Source organism: Pseudoliparis swirei, chromosome 16, assembly GCF_029220125.1.
Source record: "Pseudoliparis swirei isolate HS2019 ecotype Mariana Trench chromosome 16, NWPU_hadal_v1, whole genome shotgun sequence".
Classification (NCBI taxonomy): domain Eukaryota; kingdom Metazoa; phylum Chordata; class Actinopteri; order Perciformes; family Liparidae; genus Pseudoliparis; species Pseudoliparis swirei.
Window position 1 is genome coordinate 16810725 of NC_079403.1, and position 23262 is coordinate 16833986.

The 23262-nt window shown below is 43.7% G+C and overlaps 1 protein-coding gene across 1 annotated transcript in view; it reads left to right on the forward strand.

Moving 5' to 3' along the window:
* Window positions 1-9989: 9989 nt before the first annotated feature.
* The window catches only part of LOC130206251 (uncharacterized), a 62360-nt gene continuing 49087 nt past the window's right edge, over window positions 9990-23262 (forward strand). The window contains exons 1-3 of the mRNA XM_056434125.1: window positions 9990-10268; window positions 10681-10773; window positions 12492-12673. Of these exons, the coding sequence (XP_056290100.1) occupies window positions 10712-10773; window positions 12492-12673 (244 nt within the window). The 5' untranslated portion in view covers window positions 9990-10268; window positions 10681-10711. The remainder of the gene's footprint in view (window positions 10269-10680; window positions 10774-12491; window positions 12674-23262) is intronic.

A 23262-nucleotide genomic window follows, 5' to 3' on the forward strand; every position in this document is an offset into this window, starting at 1 on the left:
GGTGGTGTTTTGTTTTTGAAGGCTTCCTTCGCCATGTGAGCACATCAGCTGAGAATGTATGTGGGGTTTACAGCGAGGAGGGAAAAAACACGACCAAATAGCAACACGCTGGCGTTGTTGAAATCCTTATTGATGATCTGGATATGGATCGGCCAGACAGCCAGGCGGCAGGCTTCCTGTGGACTGTAATGAAAAGCATCACTCGGTGGAGGGAAGCGTCCCTCTCAGGCGCTGTGGCAGATGTGAACTGCACCCAACGGGAGGGGTGGGGGGGGGAAGAGAGAGAGAGACATCCTTTTGGAATACTTCCCGCTGTGGCATATGGAGAGACTCATTCAATTGATTTCATTCGCATATGGTTTTGATTGGGTTGAATAACATTTAATAATGTTGTTTGTAGCTGTCGACAGTCATGTCATGTGGCGGAGCGTGGTGCGTTACAGAGGTGAGGTAGATACTCACCCAGAAACACCTTTTTCTGTAATGAATACTACGTTTCTTTCCCACTGACTGCTCTCTGAACTCGGATCCTGACCGCCTCAGCCAAGATGTCGGCCTCCTCCCTCAATATTTCTCTCTTTGTATTTGCGTGTTTTCCGATCTTCAGTCTTCATTCTTGCAGACTGTAGCCTACTCCTCTGCAGGAACACTGAGGGTAGTTTCAAACGAGTCTAATTATATCTGGTTTATTGGACATAATCTACTAAGGAACAGTTAGTCTCAACATAATAACCATACGGAAATGTATTATAGTGTCAATGATGTTAAAAAACATCTCGCGAATGCAGAAATCTTGAAAAGTCACTTTGTTAAGACCATTTAACGGTAGCCTAATGTCGTGTATATATGAAACAAGCACAGTGATGAAACAACTAAACTCCTCTAATCGATGTCACCTTAACCCTTGTGTTGCCTTCGGGTCAATTTGACCCGATTCAATGTTTAACCCTCCTGTTACCTTTATATTTACTAACATATTTTACCCTTGAGGTCAATATGACCCCAGCTATTAAAATCTCCAGAAAATTATTAGAATTAATATTATTTTCCAAGTTTAAGTGTGAGGTACTTTATGTTTGTTTGTTGACTCCCGAAAGAATACCGACATTAAACATTGAATCGGGTCAAAATGACCCGAAGGCAACACAAGGGTTAAACAAAACAAGTCTTCTCTGAAAACCTGGGTCCCATTTGCTCCAGACACTTTGTGCCCACCGGCCTCTGTTCACGCCAGTGCGGTGTCCAGAGGAGCATCACCGGGCTGGTTCTGCAACTTCCGGGATTTAGCGGGATCGAGTCCACCGGAGCTGGTTTTAAACTTCTTCATCAACGTGAGAGCTCCGATACGCAGCGGCCATCACCATCACGGGCCTTGCGCGTGTTTTGTCCAAACCTGCGGTTTGCCGCCTGACCCCCCCCCCTCTCTTTTTCAGTGCACTTTAAAAACCCAGATCATCATCACAGCGCCACAGGAAAATAAAACACGATGCAGCGGATTACAAAGAGCGGAAAATAAACGCAGCCCCCTCCATCCTGACCCTTGTTCTGACCACAACATGAACTTTGCAGAATCCAAATCCAAATGTCCACCATGAAGATTATCCCCCACAGAGTCCCGTAACACAGTTCACCCTCTCAACGGGATTGGAACCCTAGCGCAAAGAGGTTGAAGCCTTTTAAAAATGTTGATGTAGCTTTCGACTCCACGTGGGGGATGTCAATTGTCTATAGTTGTGCCCCGGATGTCAGTATCACCGTTTTATGAGATCAGAGATCTGCGCAGTGAGGGTCAGAGCGCGCGTGCCGGGTGACCTCACTGACCTCTTGAACTGGCTGTGTGCGTTAACCACGATCCGCTGTCAAGGATTAAACTCCGGCTCCACTGATCCTCACAACACCGTTCTTGCTTTTGCGACAGCGGTTGTCAGACTAGGAACTATTTCCTCCTGCGTTTCATTCAGGGCCATGGTGGTGGTGCCTCCCCTTAGAAATACATAAACACAATAGACCAAAAACTTTGCCAGACGGTTTTCGCGCAAAATTGCGAAGTCCGACTGTATCGTTGCTTGCAGCTCCAATTAATACGTGATATCTGCTCTGTGTTAGTTATGTTTTCAGTTCTCTTTCCAACATCGACCACGCCATCAATTATAGATGTCCATTAGAAACAGACTTGTCATGTGACAGCTCTGCACATCCCCTTAAATCCCACAGTGATGCCGACGCAGACATCTTAATCAATGAAGGACACTGCTGCGGCTGGCTGGTGGCTTTCATGTCATGTTTTCTTCCGTGCTCATTATTCTGAAATGTGTATGAAACCACACACACACTTGCTGTAAGCACGCGTACATGCACTCACTCACGCACTGTGGTCGCGTGCACAGGTCTGTCCGAGCAGCGTGAGCAGCCTCTAAACCGGAGCTCATCCAGAAGGCCCCTTGGATGCTGTTGTGTTGGATCGTGGATTTGATCGATTTCTAAGCTCCCTGTCGCTCCCTGTAGCTCGAGTGGCAGCCACTGAACGTGTTGATTGGACCGGGCGGGCTGGTTTGACTGTCTTTCGAAGTGGAGGCTGGCTTGAGCGCAGTTCCACCTGTACACACTGATTCTGATTATATAAATAACAATTGATGTAGTTTTCTGTTTGTGGCAGCTGTCTCCAATTTGGCCTCTGCTGCTGGTGATTGGCAATCAGTCAGCAGCCGAGGCCGCCCTCATAAAAGGGCTCCAGTGTAGCAGGTCTCACGCCGCTACCTGTGGGTTTCCCCCAAAAGCTCCAAGGATCAGCCAGGCACAAAGAGGTTCCGTTAGATAGCATGCTTTTATTCGGATCACACACACCACACTCAGCAGACTGCGCCTCTGCTCACTCTCTCTCTCTCCACTCTCCACTGAGCCCTTTTATGAGGGCGGCCTCGGCTGCTGACTGATTTCCAATCACCAGCAGCCGAGGCCAAATTGGAGACAGCTGCCACACTGTTCCTGTAAAACTAAGCAACAGGGCGATTGTGTTCCCCAGGTTACACGAACACATTTACATTAGCAGGTCATGACCTTGTTTAGCTCAGAGCAACAGGTCATGACCTTGTTGACATGACAACAGCTCAGTCATCCATCTACATGTGGTCAGTTGTCCCTGATGCTTCAGATATAGTAATGTCATAGTCCTGTATTTCATCATTCAAAAACATAAATAGATTTGACGGTGCACCTTTCATGACCTTGTCCAGCTCAGAGCAGCAACTCACATGTACTTCTATCTGATCCAATGACATCTGCACACTTCTAGATTAGCAAAGAAAGACAATCTTTGATATTTTATAATTCTGTATGTCAAGCACAAGTTAAATAATGCCCTAAAAGCAGAAGCCTTCAGAATTAGTGGTGGCATTGCATTGTGATTACATTCCTGTATTTGAATTGTATTGCTGTATCTCAATTCCTCTGATTCTTCCGTCTGCAGTTAATCTGCTCGCATGATTTACATCATCAAAGTTTTGGCTTCCAAGAGATGTTGAAAATGGTGTTTAGTATTATTTGATTTACTAACTTGGTTAAGATGCTACCTGGAAGGGATCTGATCATTTAAACCCCTATGAAGGCCAAAATAGTGTACTCAGGCTAAATGTAACCTTTGACCTTTTGTGATGTCAGGTCTAATGAATCAAATTTATACCAAAGCAGGCTCCTTCATCCCAGTGTTATTGGATGGCAACTTCATTTTTATGAGACAGTGCCATGCTGGTTTGTCCAACATGCTAGTAAGAGCTGGTAATCTGGTGCATTGGTTCCCAACCCAAGTCCAGAGGTCACTCTGAGGGGTCACGAGACAGGTAACATGGTAGCAAATAAGTAAATAGAACCAATTCCTCTGGTCTGTGCTCTTGGATTTAAATGTGACAAATCAATCACCGAGGTTTGGTATCCTGCTATCTCGTGGTAGAAAGGTGAACCCATTCCTCTGCCTCTCATTCTACGGTGTTCACTCCAGAAACAGCTAAATGAGGTGGACATATAAATATGATAAAAGCAACAACTCTACACACATTCATTACTTTGATTAATCTATATTAGGAACTGTGTTGCATTAAACAATGCAACGATTAAGTGACAAGTTGATTCTTTCTGTATACATATATATTAGGTTATATTTTATTATATGCTACGTAGGTTATATTGTGATATGTTAGAGTTTATTCTTTTTCGTTTAGTTTCATACATTATGATTGTTGTTTGAATATATTGAGTTTTAGGATTGGTTCACTGATTCAGTAACACTGGGCACCTGTGGTTATATGTAGATATCACATGCACCAGGGTGGCCTATGTTTTTCTACCGGCTCACGAGAGGCAGTGTCAGCATTTTGTTTGTTCTTTGTTTGTTTAGGAAATAAATTATCAGAAGAATAACATACGGAAATGGACATTACTTTCTTTTGGCTGGACGTGCCACACCAAAAGGGAGGGTGAGAGGAGAAAGGAATAACCAAGGACAGATACGGGAAAACATTCCTGCCAACTGCTATAAGACTTTAAGAACAGATCCTCCTCAAATTGAACACCGCAGAATGAGAGGCATAGTACAGGGTTCACCTTCAGTGGACCTCTCTTTAGTTAGCACCCAATCACATCACTGCTTCAGCTTTAACCGTCATTATTACATCATCACTGTTACTGTCATCATCATCAACATGTAACCTGTTCTGTTGTGACTCTGCCGTCAGTGTCTTAGTCCTCTGACTACATCACATCATCATAATGTACTTTGGTCTCAAGAAGGCTTGAGCTCTGTGTTGTGTGTGAACATGTTTGAGGAGTTGACTTCATGAGTTATTGCATCAGACTGAAACATGGAGAGCACAGCTACTCTCACATCTCTAAGATGTCTCACATAGTTTATAGTAGTCAAATGATTGTTAGGTCATTGTTGCCTGTTTTTAGCCGTATGGATATATCTCTGCATGTACATTTAGAGAAGCCATATTCATTGTATTTGTACACGCTGATTCTGATTATATAAATAACAATTGAGGTAGTTGAGGTAGTCTATCTGTGCATGTGCCTGCACCTGTCACAACAAATACTACACCGCCCCTGATGGACAACTTGATACAACGCCATGTTTTTTGGGGTTTGGAATGTATCCCTTGCCATGTGACCTGAGACTTGTCGTGCTATCTTTAAATGGTTTTGCTGTATTAAACCCCACCAACATGTAATCATCCAGGCGTTGCCTTTTCCTAGGTAAAATGACAACGCTAAATATGTTCAGAATTGACCTTTGACTTAGGCTATTGTCAGCAATATTATTATGAGTATTAATGTGTTGTTTTCATTGGTTTCTGTTTGCTCTATTCCAAAGAGATACCATAACCGACAGCTTTTTTTATTTGCTATTTTTATGCAAATTCACATGTATGAATCTTGTGCCAGATCCAGATCTCTCGAGAAGACAAGAAGAGATGACATCTCTTCCCTTTCTTCCTTCAGGTGTATGTTGTATGGTGTGACACCACCACCACCCATTGTCCATGGGGGTGTCATCCGGTGTCATCAACAATGGATCAATAAATATTCGCGCACAATAGAAGCGATGTGCATAAGCGATGTGTGCTGCGCTGGTTGACTTCTAAGCAGTCCAGGGCAGGCAGTCCACTAGGGGCAGCACTCTCTCACTCCACGCTCCACCACGACAAGACACAGACAGATACAGGAGAACATTCCTAATACAGTCAACTGCAATACGACTTTATAATAGATCACCTCTGGCCAGATCCTCCTTCAATTGAATAAAAATCAATAACCCATGCACTACTTTCACTGTAAATACTTCATACACTGTATATACTTAGCATTCTTTTTTTCAAGTGATTATTTAATTTGATTAAATGTAATAAATCCATTTGATTGTATTGTATATATTTGGCATTTTGTGATTTATAAGTTATTGTAGTGGCCACTGTTGCCTATCAAAAAAATTATTGAATGGAGACTAGACACGTGCACTAAACAGATGCAATGTCCAGTTTCTAACGTGAAAATTAATTTTTTTCTGAAGTTGTACGCTTTCCAACACAAACGAAAAGATACGTTCCTGTCGAAACAAAATGTGTCCGTTCCAAAACATTCTTTTTCATGCATTTTTTCAGCTGTTCTCACAAGGTCGAAAACGGTGTGCTCCTGCCAGTCTAACAACACCTGCTCCTCCTGCCCCTCCTGATTATATTGACCTCTGTCCTAATTGACAGCGGTCCTACGCCCCCAACTGGTGGGAGGTTAATCAAAACAAAAACAAACAAAATGGCTCTTAGTTATAAAGTTAAGTTACTACCTGATAACTGATGATGTTTTTTTATTTTCCTTCATTAATACAATGTTCTGGCAGATTTGGCATGCATAACTGCCTCTATACAGCGTTTTCTGACATGTATAAGTGGATTAAGTGTACTTTTCCATTTGGCAGCTATTTATATGTTTTGTTCCAAAAGAAGGGGGATGTAGTATCTTGACTACTTCCCGTTCAGGTCATTTGTTGTGATGACGTCAGCAAGGTGCGCAGATCACTGGTACTTGAAATAAAAGAAGATGGACGCACCGCGACCCAAAAGACACAAAAAAGGCAGAGCCCGTGCAAAGTATGCCGGTTATTGAGTTGTCTTTCTCTCTCAGAGACCAAGAACCCGACGCCCTGTCTCGTCCATTGCAGCCTGGAGGCTCTCCTCTCGGTCCTCAAGCCGCCCTCCCTGGAGTGCGTTCAGTGCAGTGACCGGTCAGGTGGAGGCCCAGGTAAAGCGCTCCCATGCAGAACACCCTCCCAGTGCCTGAGGATCTTGATCTTCTTAAGTTTTATTAGCGGTTGGCAAGCAACTGTTTGGTGCACTTAGATTGTTTTCATCCCTCCTGCCTGTTTACGAACTCTTTTCAGATCCTCCCACAGCATCAGCCCGCATTCCCCTCACCTGGTTCTCCATGCCCATCTCACCTGCAGCACGTCACAGAGTCGTTTGAGGCCTAAGCTCACAGGCGAATACCTCATCGTTCATTATACATTATTATGTACTGAAGCAGCAGCATTTGACATAAGAGCGATAGAGACGGCGCGAAAGTCGATGTTGTCTTCAGCATCAGAAAGTGACCTGAAGTCAGACCAGACTGTGAGAACCACAGCGTACTGGCAGAATGGTGATGAGTCCGTCATTCAGTAACATCAGTCATGTGATCAGGCCACCGTTTATTGGGGTTGCCTTGTATAGACAGATTGACCAGTGTGTTTAACGGTTGAGTTTGTGCTGCTCAGATCAGATTACATTAAGATGTTAGTTCCTCTGATCACTTTTGTCCCTTAAAGGAAATTATAACGAGGTCCGGCTATTTCGATCAAGTAAAATTGGGATTGTACTGTAAAAGTAACAGGATATTAAGTGGATGTTATGCTGTTAGAAATGCATAATAATAGATAATGTTGATGATTATTGTTTCAGCACTTAAATTGTAACACTACATGAAAGATGAAGAGTGCTGTTTAACTTGTTGTGAGGAGTGTCAAGTCTACTGGACATGGACTTTCTTCATGTTCCCTTTCTCCTCCTCTAAGCCATCAAACTCTTCTCTGGAACATATATAGTCTCTTTGTGATTCAGCTGGAGGATTGTCTTCCTCACCCGGTGCAGAGGTGGAAGCCTAGTGAGAGGCATAGTGAGAGGCTTACTGCGATGTGCAACCATGGAGGAAGGTAGCGCTCACACTGTGCCAAGCCAACGTCGTGGAGCATTGGATTACTAACCCGATGGCAACGTATCGTTCGTATTGCTGTTTCAGACATGCTAAAAAATGCTTACATATTTTCTAGCCAACACTCATTTCACTGAGCAGAGCTGAACACATTATAATGTAACTGAAGGAAACCTGAACACATCATTATGTAATGGAAGTGAACCTGAACACATCATTATGTAACGGAAGTGAACCTGAACACATCATGTAACTAAAGTTAACATGTCCACTGTTCAATGCAAATAGTATATTATCTATTTGCACTGATATATATATATATATATATAAATGATGTGTGTGTGTGTCCCCAATGCTGTTTAAATAAATAATTAAGTTTTTCTTCAGATATATTACTAGTTCAGTATGTTTGTTTCCTACCGTCATCTCTCTTGTTTATATTGTTATTGCTTCCAGTGTTTGTTTTTACCTTGTAAAGCGCTTTGCAAATAACATCTATTTTTATTATTTTTACAGAATGTGATTAAAAGTTTAAAACTATGACTCAACATTACAAGATAACAAGAAAACGTGAGCTCGTTAAAATGTCAAGTTAAAGTTATTCATTTAAATATTTAGTTCATGTTGTGCAAGAGCTCAACATGTTGTAATGTAAGCAATGAAATCAGTTTCATAAATGTGTCAGAGTGGTGGATATTGTGGGATTGAGACCTGAGGGTTGGAAGCGGAAGTCGGCTCGTTCACCGTCAGGCAGCGGAGGAGATCCCCTCCTCCTGTGCGTCACACTTTCATTCAAACTGAACTTTACAACGGGGACACACGTCTTTCACAAACGTCCTCATCACTGCGCATACATTCGGATTACCTATGGTTCAGTGAAGAGATCATGACACCGGACAGTGGAATATACTTTATTTGGTTAAAGTTTTACAAGCAACAATAAAAACAAAAATTAACGTTTGAAAATCCGACGAGACTAAATTTTCCTTAACTCAAAGCACCCAAAGGTTACTAATTTGGAACAGATCACTTTTTCATCGTTTCATTGATCAATTAATGTCCAGATTTGACAGGAATTGAATCGCTTTCCAGATTGTAAGAGCACTTCAGGTCCAAATAAAACCGTGCACACATGTGAGACTTGTTGACAGGTGGTAAGCAAGCAGATAACTTAAGACATGCGTGACAATAACTTAAAATAAAATGAATATCTGGCCCAGCAACACTCAACATGACACAGTACTGCAATAAAAGCGCATGACTACGGCGTCATTAGTCTTTTCACACCCAAAGCGGTGTCACCCTCTTACTCTCGAGACCCTACAGGTGAACCCCAGTATCGGGTCGGCTTGTTTGATCCGAGCCGCTATAATGCTTTTGCTTTGAAGTCATGATCATCTCATTTCCGGCGTAAATCTACCGGATTTGATGCAGCTGCCAAATCAGTCCCGGAGAGACAGCTTGACTCTGAAAGCTTCGTCCGACGAGTTCATTACTCGATAAAAGAAGACCAGTCCCGTCCAACGTAGCATTTAAGCACAGACGCGTTTGTTGTAAAAATGTGTGTTTGTCTTTTAGGGCCCGCGGTGGCAAAACCCTCCGGTCCACAGCTGCCGTCGCTCCCCGGTTGACGTCGGTGTGAATCTGGAGCGTCGTGCTTCCTCCGCTGCCCTTCGCGTGTGACCCCGCCCCTCGCGCTGCTCTGAAAATGTGTGCGAGCTGCGCGCGACTGCAGGCTCGGGTCGGTTTGGGCTGCTGCTACTTTCACGTACTCCTCGTAAATATACAAACTGGGCACGCATTAAAACGTATTTTAAATCGACAATACACGCAAATTATACAGATAGCGGAGTGATGCAACGTGGTCTTGTCCGAGGAGTGTTATACATGTTTAGTAGCCTAAAACCAAACGAGCTGCGGCCACAGAATAAAGAGAACATGCCTGTAGTCGCCACTTATAATGTACTGGCTAATCTTCAAAAGTATGCACACATAAAGAGCCAAAGAGATAACAATATTACTCATCCCGTGTGTATACATTAGACTATATACATATTCATATAATAACAATTGCTACACATATTAGTAGGCCAAATAAAGATTGTAAGAACGCAATTCACATATTCAGAGAGTACCTGAAAGCGGCACAGGCTTAGCCTGGTGCGTGTGCACGCGCGCGCGCGTGTGTGTATGTGCGCTCTTTCGCGCTCTGTTTGTGAGGCAGCGAGTTGCGTGCGAAGAGCTCGACATGTCATTCAGAGGAATCCGCCACCTGAAACGCGAGGAAGTGAGGGCGACTCATTTGGGTATAAAGCATCAGCCAACATCTGCCCCGAGCAGTGCTCAGCTGATGGAAACATCAGCTCGGAGCTCACACAGGACCTCCGGTTCATTTAGTTTCCCTTGGATTTTATCATTCGGCGTTACCGAGTCGGTGCACCCGGGAAGACGCATCTCTTTTCTGCACTTTAAGTGAATGTGACCCCCACAGCCATCACTATACTGGAACTAACTGATATCCCGAGGGATTTCGGGTCAGTGCTTCTTTTCTTTATTGGACGTTTTCGTGTTTATTTATTTATCCTTGTTATTTTATTTGTTTATTTGTTTATTTTGTGTTGTTGAGGTATTCGGCTTTGCTAAGTGTCGATTAGATGAGTCGCACCAGTGTGCTGTGCTCTCACTATATGGCGATCGTTAGTGAGCCGTTAACCTTTCTGCTGCTAATTAACACAGATTACTTTGTTGAGATTTAAACTACAGCTTAATTGCGTGCGGGGATCTACTGCACCCCCACCTAAAACACAACAACATACAATCATAATAATAATAATAATTAATAACAATAACAATACTATTCATACTAATAATTAAAATGAACTCGTGAATGCTTACTGTCTTACATGTGTTAAGTTTGAGTTAACGTCCTCTCTATCTCATCCGCAGCGCACCTGTTATCTCCACGGAGCGCGAGATCATGATACCTCCGGGAGACTGCATGTACGCGGGCAGAAAGAGGAGGAAGCCCGTCCAGAAACAGTTAAGGAGCGATTTGTTAAATTGATGGGGCCCCTTCGCCCCGGCGGACTACTCCCGGCCAACTTGCAGGGCCACTTCTCTCTCAACCTTGTCATTTGTTAGGAAGTTACAGAGGTGTAAATTTGCCAGCTCCAGTTGGTATTGGGATTTTTCAAATGTTTCTAAGTACTCGAACAACATGAGATCACATAGCTGGCACACCAGCATAGCACACATACTAATATTGGAGCACTTATGATGGGTTATTTAATTATATGATTCTTGCTTCTCACTTAATAATACACGCCTATTTGCTTCCCTCTTGATCATGTATTTCTAATTTTTTTTTAAACTTCGAACATGTTTTTACCCACAGGCATAGAAGTAAATCATATGTTGGACTGGCGGTGTTTTAGGTGTCCATAGTTTTCAATGTAGAGGACAGTATTTTTGGGCCCTCTTGTCGGCTGATGTCATGAATAGTGAGTAGGTTATATAAGATGTAGGGGAGGGGAGTGTTAATTTAACAAGGCCTGTGGCATTTATAAAGTGTTCATGTTTTGCACTGCATCCGCCTGATGAGAAAGGAAGTCTTTGCCACATCAAATTAATACTGCTTGTGCACTGGACAGAAATACACTTGGAATGGTAGTCTGCTAGTCATGCCATTAGATATATTTTTAGGACTTTGTTTAATATTTAAATAATAAGGCTGTTTTTGGTACTTTTAGTACCCCCATGAATATTCTAGAAGTGAGCAGAGCAAAGTCAACTTTGGTTTCGCTGAATAATCCGATCAGACTGGCACACTCAAGATATTTTTCTCTTCTGTGTTTTCTCACAATGACTGCAACTTTTATCCATCTGCCAGATTAAAACAGTGAGGCCATGTACAAACTTATTCTGTCCGTCCGATCAGAAACTCTTAGCTGTGGATATTGGAGCTGACCATTACATACGCGGCTCATGTTAAGTTCAGCTGTAACTCTGTGGCACCCCATTCTAAAACACACAAATAACTCGCTGCCTAAGGAGCATATTTCATATGCTGTGCGGCACTGAGAGGGACAGCGCAATAAGTTCAATAACTTTACCATCAGGAGTTGGTTTAAAGACGGGGAACAGCCGCAGTACATTTAGGTAAATCCAGATATAATACTTTGAAGTGAACCATCATGACGTGGAAAGATATTCTGCAGGAAGGGAAACACAACTCATTTGTTCTCGTCTTGTTGTAAATGTACACATTTTACTTCCAAATAAAGAGACTTGTCATTTGAGTAAACACAAATCATTGGGGGGCATCGTGTGCTGGGGATAAAGGAAATATAGTTGGAAGACAGAGTGTGCAGACTAGTGTGGTACCTTAGGTCACATGGCTCTACTTGGGTTGGCATGGTGCTGTGCAGCGTCAGAAAATAAAAAAAACATGATATTATTATAAGGAGGAATAAATATAAAACACAAATTTGAAAAAAACATTTATTATAAAAAATTCATACCAACGCTTCCTTTAATATTTGCGTGCGATTGATCCCTCAAAAAATAACACATAGTGTCATGAATCGGTCATGGGAGCATGAGTTTTACAATTTGGAAAATGTATATCGGTAATAATGAGAACATCTTTTAAAATGGTTCAAGTTTCAAGACTTGTTATCTGACAGACTTGTGACGGTATCAAGTGCACGTCATTTACCCGCCGTCGATGTCTTCCCCTCTGTCCGTCTCGCCATCAGGAAGCTGTCCTCGGCTAATGAGAAAACCAACCCGTCCAAGCGGCACAGAGACAGGCTGAACGCTGAGCTGGACCGGCTGGCCAGCCTGCTGCCGTTCCCCCCGGATGTCATCTCCAAGCTGGACAAGCTGTCCGTGCTGCGCCTCGCAGTCTCCTACCTCCGCGTCAAGAGTTTCTTCCAAGGTAAAGGAGGTCGAGGTGTCGAGGGGTAGTGGCGGGTGGAGGGGCCCGGGGTGCTTCGCTTTATGTGTGCCTGTCTCTGAGTTCAGAGGGAGTTGTGAGTTGATGTGTGTGGTTACAAATGTGATATGTGCTGCTGTAAATGGGCATATAGGTCAACTGATCTAGTTCTGATAGATTAGTGTTATACAACTGACCCACGAACAAATGTGAAGCGACACATACATATCTTTACTCTTAGAAGCTGGAGTATTATAAATAATTATATCCTGGTTTCAGGGGAAAATAAACATAAATACATTTTGCAATATTTGAGAAATTGTCATTTTTTAAAGATATGATCTGTAGTGTCACCACGGATGCATCGTTTTCTTTTCAGTCCGCCCTCCCTTAAATCCCTATGACCCCTTTGTGTGTTGTAGCCGCATGTAATTAAAAGATATGAGGCACGCTCTCCTCCCCAATCCACTGAATGCCTCCATTCCTCTCCTCGTGTTGCTCCAAAATACACTTCAAATATTCATGGGCCGCTTCAGTGCATATTCCGTTGCCGGTGGCCTCGGCGGCTGCCTCATCGACTCAGAGGCTACTGGCCCAGCTGGATGCGACAGCTCTAAGACAAGATGTAGTTTTATTTATTTTTTACATATATAAAGAGCAAAGAAGAAGCATCTTCCCCCTGCACTGAAAGGGAACATGCTTGTGATGAAGTCGACGCGGGCCGAAAGGAAGGGTAGTGGAGAGGAGGCCGCACAGAGAGGTCCTGTGAGGCTCTCTGTGTTCCTCGTCCCGGGGGCTGAAAGAAAGTCCTCGCGGATAGCCGCTCCGTGGAAACGTCGGCAAAGGGATTTGAACAGTTCTGACCAGCAGGACGTTTTTCAGCCGCCACCTCTTCGACACATGTGGCTCTCCTCTTTCCCCTTCTGCTCCTCTGATCCTGGCAGCGGCATTAATCTTCATCATCTGCTGCCTTGGTTTGGCATGGCACCCAACAACTGGCATCCTGTTGGCCAGAGTCATTGAACTTCACACACACACACACACACACACAGTTACTTGTTTTACCCCGAATACTCATGGGGCTTAGCCATCACGCAAAGTTGTACTACAGGTGCTAATTGGATTTATCCAAGGTGCCAGCCCCGGATAAGAGATCACGCAGAGATGAAGACCACAACTGCTGCCTCGATGCAAGAGCGCCGAGCGAGAGAAAACCGATGAGGTTCGGTCACGTGGGCGAGGAGCGCTGAAAGGCGCGTGGCAAGAGTGGTGAAGTTTAATAGCCTCCTGTGGTGAAGGGGTGAAGGCCCTATAGCGTTTGCATTCTTATTTTTATTCTGAACTCTTGAAACATGGATTATTGCAAAAGCCTCTATTTGTTTATGCCAACACTGCCGGATGTCTTGTTATCAGTGGCAGTAGTGACCAGCTTAGCTGGCTTTTAATGCTACACTAATGGGATTAATCAGAGTGGAACATGAGGGATTTGGTTTTGTACACAGCTCAGCCCTCCCTCTCTCACTGCACTCTCAGAGCCGCTGGTATTTAAACCTGCAGCGTGGCCAGAGCTCTCAGATAAATCCAAGATGAGCAAGATCCTTCCCGCGGTCTGGAACAAGAGTCATAACCTCCCCATCCCCCCCTTCTCTTTTGAACACTGAGTCAGCCCCCGAAAAACACGCTATGAAACCACCTTTGTATTTGTACACTGGTGTCTAGAGGAGGAATTATTATTTTCCTGCTCATATTGATGCAGTTCCCCTTTTGGTCCACCGGGGGGACTGTATGAAGTATCCAGTCATGAGTCATGACTGATGTCCAGTTCAGTGAGTTGTGATCAAGTGGCTATGGGTGGGACTGTGCCATTTCTTTTCTCATTTTAAAACTGAGATTCACTGGCTTGGTTTACTCACTACACGGTTGAAAGGTTTAGAGAGGAGGAAGGAGGAGGAAGGAGGTGGAGGGGGAGGAGGAAGGAGATGGAGGATTGTGTGGCACGTGGTTTCGGGAGCACGCTGAGATTCTACCGGTCGTCTCTGTTGCGTGACTGCTCAAGGGTGGGGTAAAGTGAACAGCATGTACCTATGCACTTTATGCAAATACACCTCCAGGCTATGTGTGTGTCTGTGTGAGTGTGTGTGTCTGTGTGTTTATTTGTCTGTAAATAAAAAGCGGCGCCAGACAGAGAATCATTTCAGCCAGTTTCCCTTATTCAACATATTCCATGATGTGCTTACGGGCACAAAGCGATACGTGAGGCCAGATGAATTCATGTGCGATTTCTATTTCATGCACTTTGACATTTCTTAATAAAATGTTATTTCCAATTGTATTACATTTGTATTATTATTTCGGCTGCCTGGAGTGTGCACATTTCCACTCGTAAAATTCATGTTTCACAAGAATGACTTGTACATGTTTTTAGATATACAAATACATTTTTCAAAACCCACATTCCCCAGTGGCTGAGATCCATTTCAAGGGATTCAGATCCAAGCGGTCATACACCTTTACTGTCTTGCAGTTCAACTATAAAAGCCGATTTTTAATAATGGACAGCCTGGACAAACATGTGCCCATTATTAGTGGTTAGTGATGCAACTGCCACAGTTATCCCCAGTTTGTAAAAGTCTGAGGGCTCCTTCAAACAAATATCAAACAAACAAATATAGCCTATGGGTATGTCCAATTCCCTTTTTTATAATTTTTATTTTAGGTCAGGGTATCTTTGTTCTCAGCATTTCTAGGCAGATGCCCAAGTGAGTAGGATCATGTGAGTGTGCGTGCGTGTGTGTGTGTGTGTGTGTGTGTGTTGACAGTCAGCAGGCTGCAGTTCCCATCTCTTCCATGCTAGGTCTCTGTAATTGCTGAGCTTGTTAAATATTTACCCTAAGGATTAACTATCCCTCCTCCTTTGTCTTTCTGCCCAATTGCCTTTAATGCTCCTCTGGTCTGTTTTGTGCGATTGTGTTTCACTGCTGTTTTTCTCATTATTTGAAACTAGAATTTGGCTTTGTTTTGAATATTTAATCAAGTTGTTCGGCTGTACTTTCAGAAGGGATCAGGTAACTAATGGCAGAATATTTCCTTTTTAATTAATTAGTGTTATTGCTGAAGAGCTGTTTATGCATTTGTTTTGTATTCCAGTGGCATAAGAGCAATCATGACATCTTGTAAAATCACTGATTTGAGTTCAGAGTGTGTCAAGAAAATGAGACGTGCACCTTTACTCTTTATTCCTTTCCTGTGTTCCCGGAACAATATGAATTGAAAGTGGCTTCAACAGAGAGAGCAGAAGTCAACGGGGCTTGTGATAAGAATCAGATGGACGTTATAAAGCAGAGGACCTGGAGACCACATAATACAGGACTCCTCTTCCCTAACGTGTATTGCACTTCTCTCGGCGCGATAGCGGCAGATGCAGTCCATGCCAATGCATTAATATTCGCTGCTGGCATGATATATCTATCTCATGAGGTCCAACGCCGTGTTGGACCTCCCCTTTCTCTGTTTCGTGTGTGTAATGTGGTCACGTCCTCGGCTGTTGTGTCTCGGATGAAGCAGAACACACTCAAACAAGACATGTTTGAGAAAAGTAAACTTGTGACCAGATGATCAGCAGTTCACGTCCCCAGAATAGCTGAGGCAGTTTCATTTGTTTGTTTTTGGAACAGAGCATGACTTTGCATTGACATTAAACCCGGTGCAATGTGTTGTGTGAGAACGTTGGGTGTGTGCGTCGTGACTTAGTGCGGTTGTTATTTTGACATGTGGGCGGCGAGGTGCGATCGACTTTCACTTTAACGGCATCTGTCACCATCGCAGCTCTTGACCCTCTTGGCATGGATATCTTATCGCAGTGATCAGTGTGTTCCTTCCATCGGTATATTCCCGTTGGTATATCTCCTGTACTAGAGCTACAATCCATCATCTGTACCTGTTCTCACTTTATTTATACTCCCTCCTGCATAGTTTATGCATTGTTTAAAAAATAGGCCGACACACTGACCTCAGTGAGACATCAACCACCTGGAAACCATCTCTATGACTTGTATTATGTGCTGTATTGCTTCACTTTCAGAAAAGGATCCGCCCTAAAAATCATTACCATCTTCACCACAGCACAACTACCCCTGAGGGTGTAAATGTATCCACATCGCAGCAAGGTGTATTTGTAAGTGTTTGCTTGTGTGTGTGTGTGTGTGTGTGTGTTTCTGGAAGCCCACAATTACATCCCCACTTCCCCTCATAGCTGTCAGTCCACACAAAGCCACACAAAATGTGACGAAAGACTCGAGTATACCTATCAGTGCCACGTTTGGTATCTTGGGATGCCGATCACCTCTCAGGCGGAATCCACACAACAGTGTTTTGGACCGGCGCTGTGCATCGGTGTTGCTCTCTTGTTTCGGTACGTGTGTCGTCTGCCTCCAAATGCTGGCTGAGCTTTAAGAAAAGAGGAAGAGAAAGGCCACAAGGCCTGCAGACTCACGGCAGGCGTACGCCACAAGTGACGTACGGCCAGCAGACAGCGGACGGGTTTTGTAACCAGCCCAGCCGTCGCACAATAGAGGAAGGAGGGAACGCGGCGAAGCGGTTCAGTCTGGACCCATGTGCTGGTTCTGAGAGAATGTCGTGGCCCCTCAACCGGACAATCTGTGTTAATCCTCTTCATGTCAAATCCAGTCGATGCGTGCGCACATCATTCCCAAAGAGGGAAGCGCTGCAGCGTGATAGCTGTTTCTGAATGAAGTCTATGCTCAGGGGGTGAAATGTGTCTCGGGTCACACCGCAGACAGACTTTGTGTTTACTAAACTCTCAGTGACCCCACGCTTTTTCCTTCCGCAAAACCCATAGGCAAGCGAGACTGTCGAGCAGAGGCCAAGACGAATCGGCGCGCCGCGTGGACTAGAGATGAAGTGAAAAGGTTCAGCGTTAGAAAGGTCAAGATGTGGTCGTTTCGCTGTTGTTGTGAGCTTTTGAAACAAGATGTCCGCGCTCTTGAAACTCCTGGTGAATCGTGGACCCACAGTTTTTTTTGCGTTTCTAAATGTTGCCAGGAGATTGGCAGCTTGTTCGGGTTCACTCAGCCTCCTTAAGTCCGTTCCAGTGCAGATCTGTGCATGTTGTTACCCCAAACTCGTGCTTGGGACAGACATATTTTATAGAACTGTAGCTTAAAAAGTGTTGGAAAATATGGTTATTCACTTCCTCACTGAGAGTTAGATGAGGCGATCGATGCCAGATATCTCAAGCTTCGTCCGGCAGCCGCTAAGCACAAAGACGTATTTCCACCTCGGTTTTCGTACGGATAAACAAATGACATATAACATGTTCATTCATGAGCTTTGGCAGTGCTAGTAGGCAGAGTTAGTTACTTTTGGCCACGGTCAGGCTAGCTGTTTCTAGCTGTTTGCCCCTGCTCCCAGTCTTTATGCTCAACTAAGATACGTTTATTCTTTTTTTTTTGTTGATATAAATGGCTGTAGGCACTTGTTTACTGAATATTTCATGAGAATCCGAATAACTTAACCCGCAAGGGGTCCTGTTCGGTGGACCTGTAGCACTAGTATCATGCGCTCCCAGGTTGCGTCTATGCACCGAGGGCACAGCTCATTAACCCATTTGTTGCATCTGTCCATACCTTTTTGTAAGTGAACACTGAAACTCCCGAAGGTCAAAGCCATTGACCTTTTCATTGTCCCCCGTTGTTTGACCCAATCACACACGTATGGAGAGATTAGAAGGCAGAAATCACCAGGAATTAGGGAGACTTCTCGGGTGATTGGTATCAACTTGACGAGCTGTGAATGGATGCTTACACGCAGATTTCTGGATGCCGTCGTGGCGTAGGGCGATTGCACGTTTGAGTCCTCCGGCACGCAATGCTTCAAAGCCCAAAGGATGCAAGGACTTCAACCCGTCAGCCCATCATATCAGTTCCATGTCATATGTCCCAACCAGCCTGAAGACGGATACAAGTGGCCAGCGCTGTGCTGGTGTTGGTGGCACCTGTTGGTGGAACATTACAACACATTTACATTATGAGCAATGAAAAGGTGATGCTAAGTGGACAAAAAGGGGGTATTTAATTCACACACACACACACACACACACACACACACACACACACATATATATATATATATATATATATATATATATATACTAGGTCACATTCTCACAATTTCTTTTGACAGTTCATGAGATCATTTAATGTAGCTTCTCACATCGCTAAACCCTGATAAGATCCTGTGATGTGTATTGATGAAGAGCATCCAGGGAGATAATAGAGCACTGCATCCTGATCTGTTTCTGCGTGTATGCTGTTGAAGCAGAGACCATTTTTTCTTATCTGTAATTATCATCATGAAATTGGGGTCCAGATTCGCCCTGTTACCCCATTTCTGTCCCTTGTGTTTCATTAATTATTTGTCGGTTTTCTCTTTTTTTTACTGAGACCACGACTAACACTCCCGGGTTTCTCCTCCTCCTCCTCCTCCTCTTGCCCTTCCTCCCCGTGGGGTTCTGCTCTTCTGTTTGTTTCACTGACCTCTGTGAAAGAAAATCACCTCTCATCTCCACGTGCTTCATGAAGAGTGCGTGATCAGGCTAAAGGCCAGTGCTCAGGCTTTTCTCCTTCCTCTTTCCTCGACATGCGATGTCTGTAATTCCGTGCTATGGGTTCTATATACAAACGTAGACGTATGGCCGCTTAATACGTTTACAGTGTCAATGTTAATGTGTTCTCCCTGTTATGACTAACCTAATACCCGCGCTCAGGCTATTATCATTCCTGTCTGTTATTTTGGCATGCTAAAACCCTGTTCATTTGTTGTGAATGTAACACAGAAATAGGTCTAGACACTAATGCAATATACTAACAGCGGTGATTTATTGTGCAACAGTTTAATTTATAATTTGGCCATTTTTATACCCACGCTTGGGTCAACAACATCGGCCTAACTTTCCCCAGGACCCATGGGTCAAATAACTAGAACCATTGACATTGTTTTAACCCAGATGTATTATATAATTGTATTATATACCCAAACTGAAATAGCATGGTTGAGAACTGTTACAATCTACTCTTGCTCTTTTGCAATGAATTTGAAACGGTCTTAAGATAAAACTTTAGCTTTGAGTCAAAACAGACATTTTGTTTAAGGAAACTATTACAGACCATTTCGATGCAATGCGTAGGTTTATTTTTGTGTGTATCATAGATCTGCTCGGGTGCAACAGTTGTGTTTGTGGAAATAGAACAATTTCTAAAATAACATCAAGATTCAGTTTTTTTCAATTCAGTTTATTTGTATAGCCCAATTTCACAAATTACAAATTTGTCTCGGAGTGCTTTACAATCTGTACACATAGACATCCCTGCCCCAAAACCTCACATCGGATCAGGAAAAACTCCCTAATAAAAGGGAAGAAACCTTCAGGAGAGAACAGAGGAGGATCCCTCTCCAGGATGGACAGAACAATAGATGTCATGTGTACAGAAGGACAGATTTAGAGTTTAAATACATTCAATGAATATGACAGAGTGTATGAATCATTCATAGTAGGCTTATTCCACGATGGAGACCTCCACGATCCATCAGGCAGATGGAGATAGAGAGGAGTGGGCGGAGTCTCAACAGTGGGCGGAGTCACAGTCATACATTTGCAATTCAAAATACATTATTTCTATATAAATATATATTTCTTTCTTTTTTCTTTATTCCAACTCACATACAGGACTGTCTCAGAAAATTAGAATATTGTGATGAAGTTCTTTATTTTCTGTAATGCAATTCAAAAAACAAAAATGTCATGCATTCTGGATTCATTACAAATCAACTGAAATATTGCAAGCCTTTTATTCTTTTAATATTGCTGATTATGGCTTACAGCTTAAGAAAACTCAAATATCCTATCTCTAAATATTAGAATATCATGAAAAAGTATACTAGTAGGGTATTAAACAAATCACTTGAATTGTCTAATTAACTCGAAACACCTGCAAGGGTTTCCTGAGCCTTGACAAACACTCAGCTGTTATAAATCTTTTTTTTAACTTGGTCTGAGGAAATATTAAAATTTTATGAGATAGGATTTTAGAGTTTTCTTAAGCTGTAAGCCATAATCAGCAATATTAAAAGAATAAAAGGCTTGCAATATTTCAGTTGATTTGTAATGAATCCAGAATGCATGACATTTTTGTTTTTTTAATTGCATTACAGAAAGTAAAGAACTTTATCACAATATTCTAATTTTCGGAGACAGTCCTGTATAGTCCTCATCCGCCCAATGGTTCCATGCTGAATTGCACTTTAGTTGCATGTCGGCTCCCTCTCCCACCCTCTTGCATGTATGTTTGCCCCCTCTGCAATAATCAGACACACAATAGCTGTTAACTATCGAGACAGGCCGGCCACGTTTATCCCTTGTATGTGTCGAGAACCATGAATGGAGAAGCCGCCTTCTGCATTTAGGGTCCTCACAGCTAACTCATTAGTTGCTTGAATCAAAGGCATGAAACTGGCTTTGTCCCTGCCTGGCCTCTCGTGCCACAGACACTGAACTCGCTTGAGTGGAGCTTGGCTCTGTTGTCCTGTGGGGCCAACAGAGCCCCCTGGGATCACAAAAGGCCATAAGTGAATTACTCAAATCAGTGCCGAGGGGGCCCCCACCTCCCCCCGTTAGACACTAACTGTAACATCTAGTGGCGGCCGTGCAGCAATGGGAGGTGTGTGTGTGTGTGTGTGAGTGTGAATAGACAGCCAGGACTCATGCACAGTGAGCAGCAGGCTTTGTTGGCCCAACACTATTGTTGGAAGCTGTCTTGTGTAATTACTGCCACAGCTACCACCGAGCGCGCCGCTCTGCCTGAGCAGGGAACGCCTCCGAGGGGACACGGAGGGAAGCAACAAGCGCACCGAAGCCCCCGGAGCTTGAGTTGATGATTATATTATGGAAGCACTTTAAGGATGCTGCGGTGCTACAAACAAGCTGACAAATCCCAGCTGTTGTCTTACACAGTTTATTATATCATGGCATTCAATTAGAAAAGCTATATTTTAAGTTCACAGGGTGCGCACACTGTAGTTACTGCACAGCGGTTTGGTTAGGGGCGGAGACGTTTCTTATCCCAAATGTTTGCTCCGCTGTCGGTTTGCAGCGTAGCTGTACTAGTTTCTTTACAAGCACGCCACTCTATCACGCTTAACCCCAACTACAGCCCTTTTGGCTTAGATTAACTCATTTCAATTTATAGTCATCCCCCACACAGCAAAAACAAATAGACTTTGTTGATCTCCATGCAAACATGCAATATGGCAAACAGAGTCAGCACCGCCCAAAGCCACATTTTGAGTGCTTTGGGAGATTTGATAACTCATTAAGCCTCCGTCCTTTTTTTTTTTTCTTCTTCTTTTTTTTATTTGTTGTGGCTTGTGAGCATTTCTCCTCAGAAGCAGCTTCCTGAGTTTAGGAGAAAACAAAGATTTTTGTGGCGGTTTGTTGTGAGATCACTGAATTTGAAAAGCGAATACATTTTGTGGAAATGCTGGAATGTATACTCTGACCAAAGGAAAGGTCCTACATGTGGCCTCAATTGGAATTACAATTGCACAAGTAACCGAATCAATAGTAGAATCCGAGAATCAGATGTTGTTATTGTCAAGCTTGTCGGTGTCCCTCTGTGGTCCCGTCCGCATGCTCTGGAGACGGTCCACAATGAACGGCTTTCTCTCCCCTGTTGCCTCCGAGTGAGCACAAAGGCCTGTTAGCGACAGCACAACCAATTTAACATGGCCACCCGCATAAAACGCTCACTGGTGTCGGTAATGCGATCTGCTGATGGCTAAACCGAGCGGATGGAGAGTCTATTCGCAGTGGCCGATGAATATACTCAGCGACACTGCGGCTCTGGCACGATGCTGATCAACGTCTCACACAGACTGTAAACCAGCAAAGGATTCCTGTGGGAAGGGGAGAAGACGCAGGAAACTGCACCAATGAACTCCGTCAATGTTTTGCAGTCTATGTCACAGTTGTTGCTAACGTTGATGAAAAGAAACCTCACCTGAACGCATCGTGATCCTGGCACACTGTCAGCTTGGCTGCAAAACAAATGTAAATGACAATGTAAATACTAACGCTTAGTTGAGTGATGTAATTAATGCAAAGGAACCTGAAGCCTAAGTCTCATGTGAGCAGAATTGCTCATTGCTCAAGTCCTACATGTCACCAGGTTGTGTCCGCACGCTGGTCGCTCGGCCGTACTGGACACCGGACCGTTTGTTTTGTCTGTCACCTCCGTTTATCTTCATTGAAGCGTGCGTCAGTGTGCAACGGTGGCCCGGTCCCTGCTGTTTTGTTCCCTAATGTAAATCGATATGTTTCCATGCGGTTGGAAAGATCACTAACCAAAGGTGGCATCTGACCCGATGCAGCTCTATACGCTAACCACCATCAGCCAGATGGGGTCCCCTTTCATCAGCATCTGATATGGGGAAACAGGAGCACGTAACTCGCCCGAGTAAAAATAGTCCTTCAGATCACGTCATATGATGTTAGGGTCACTTGGAGAAGCTTCGGTGGG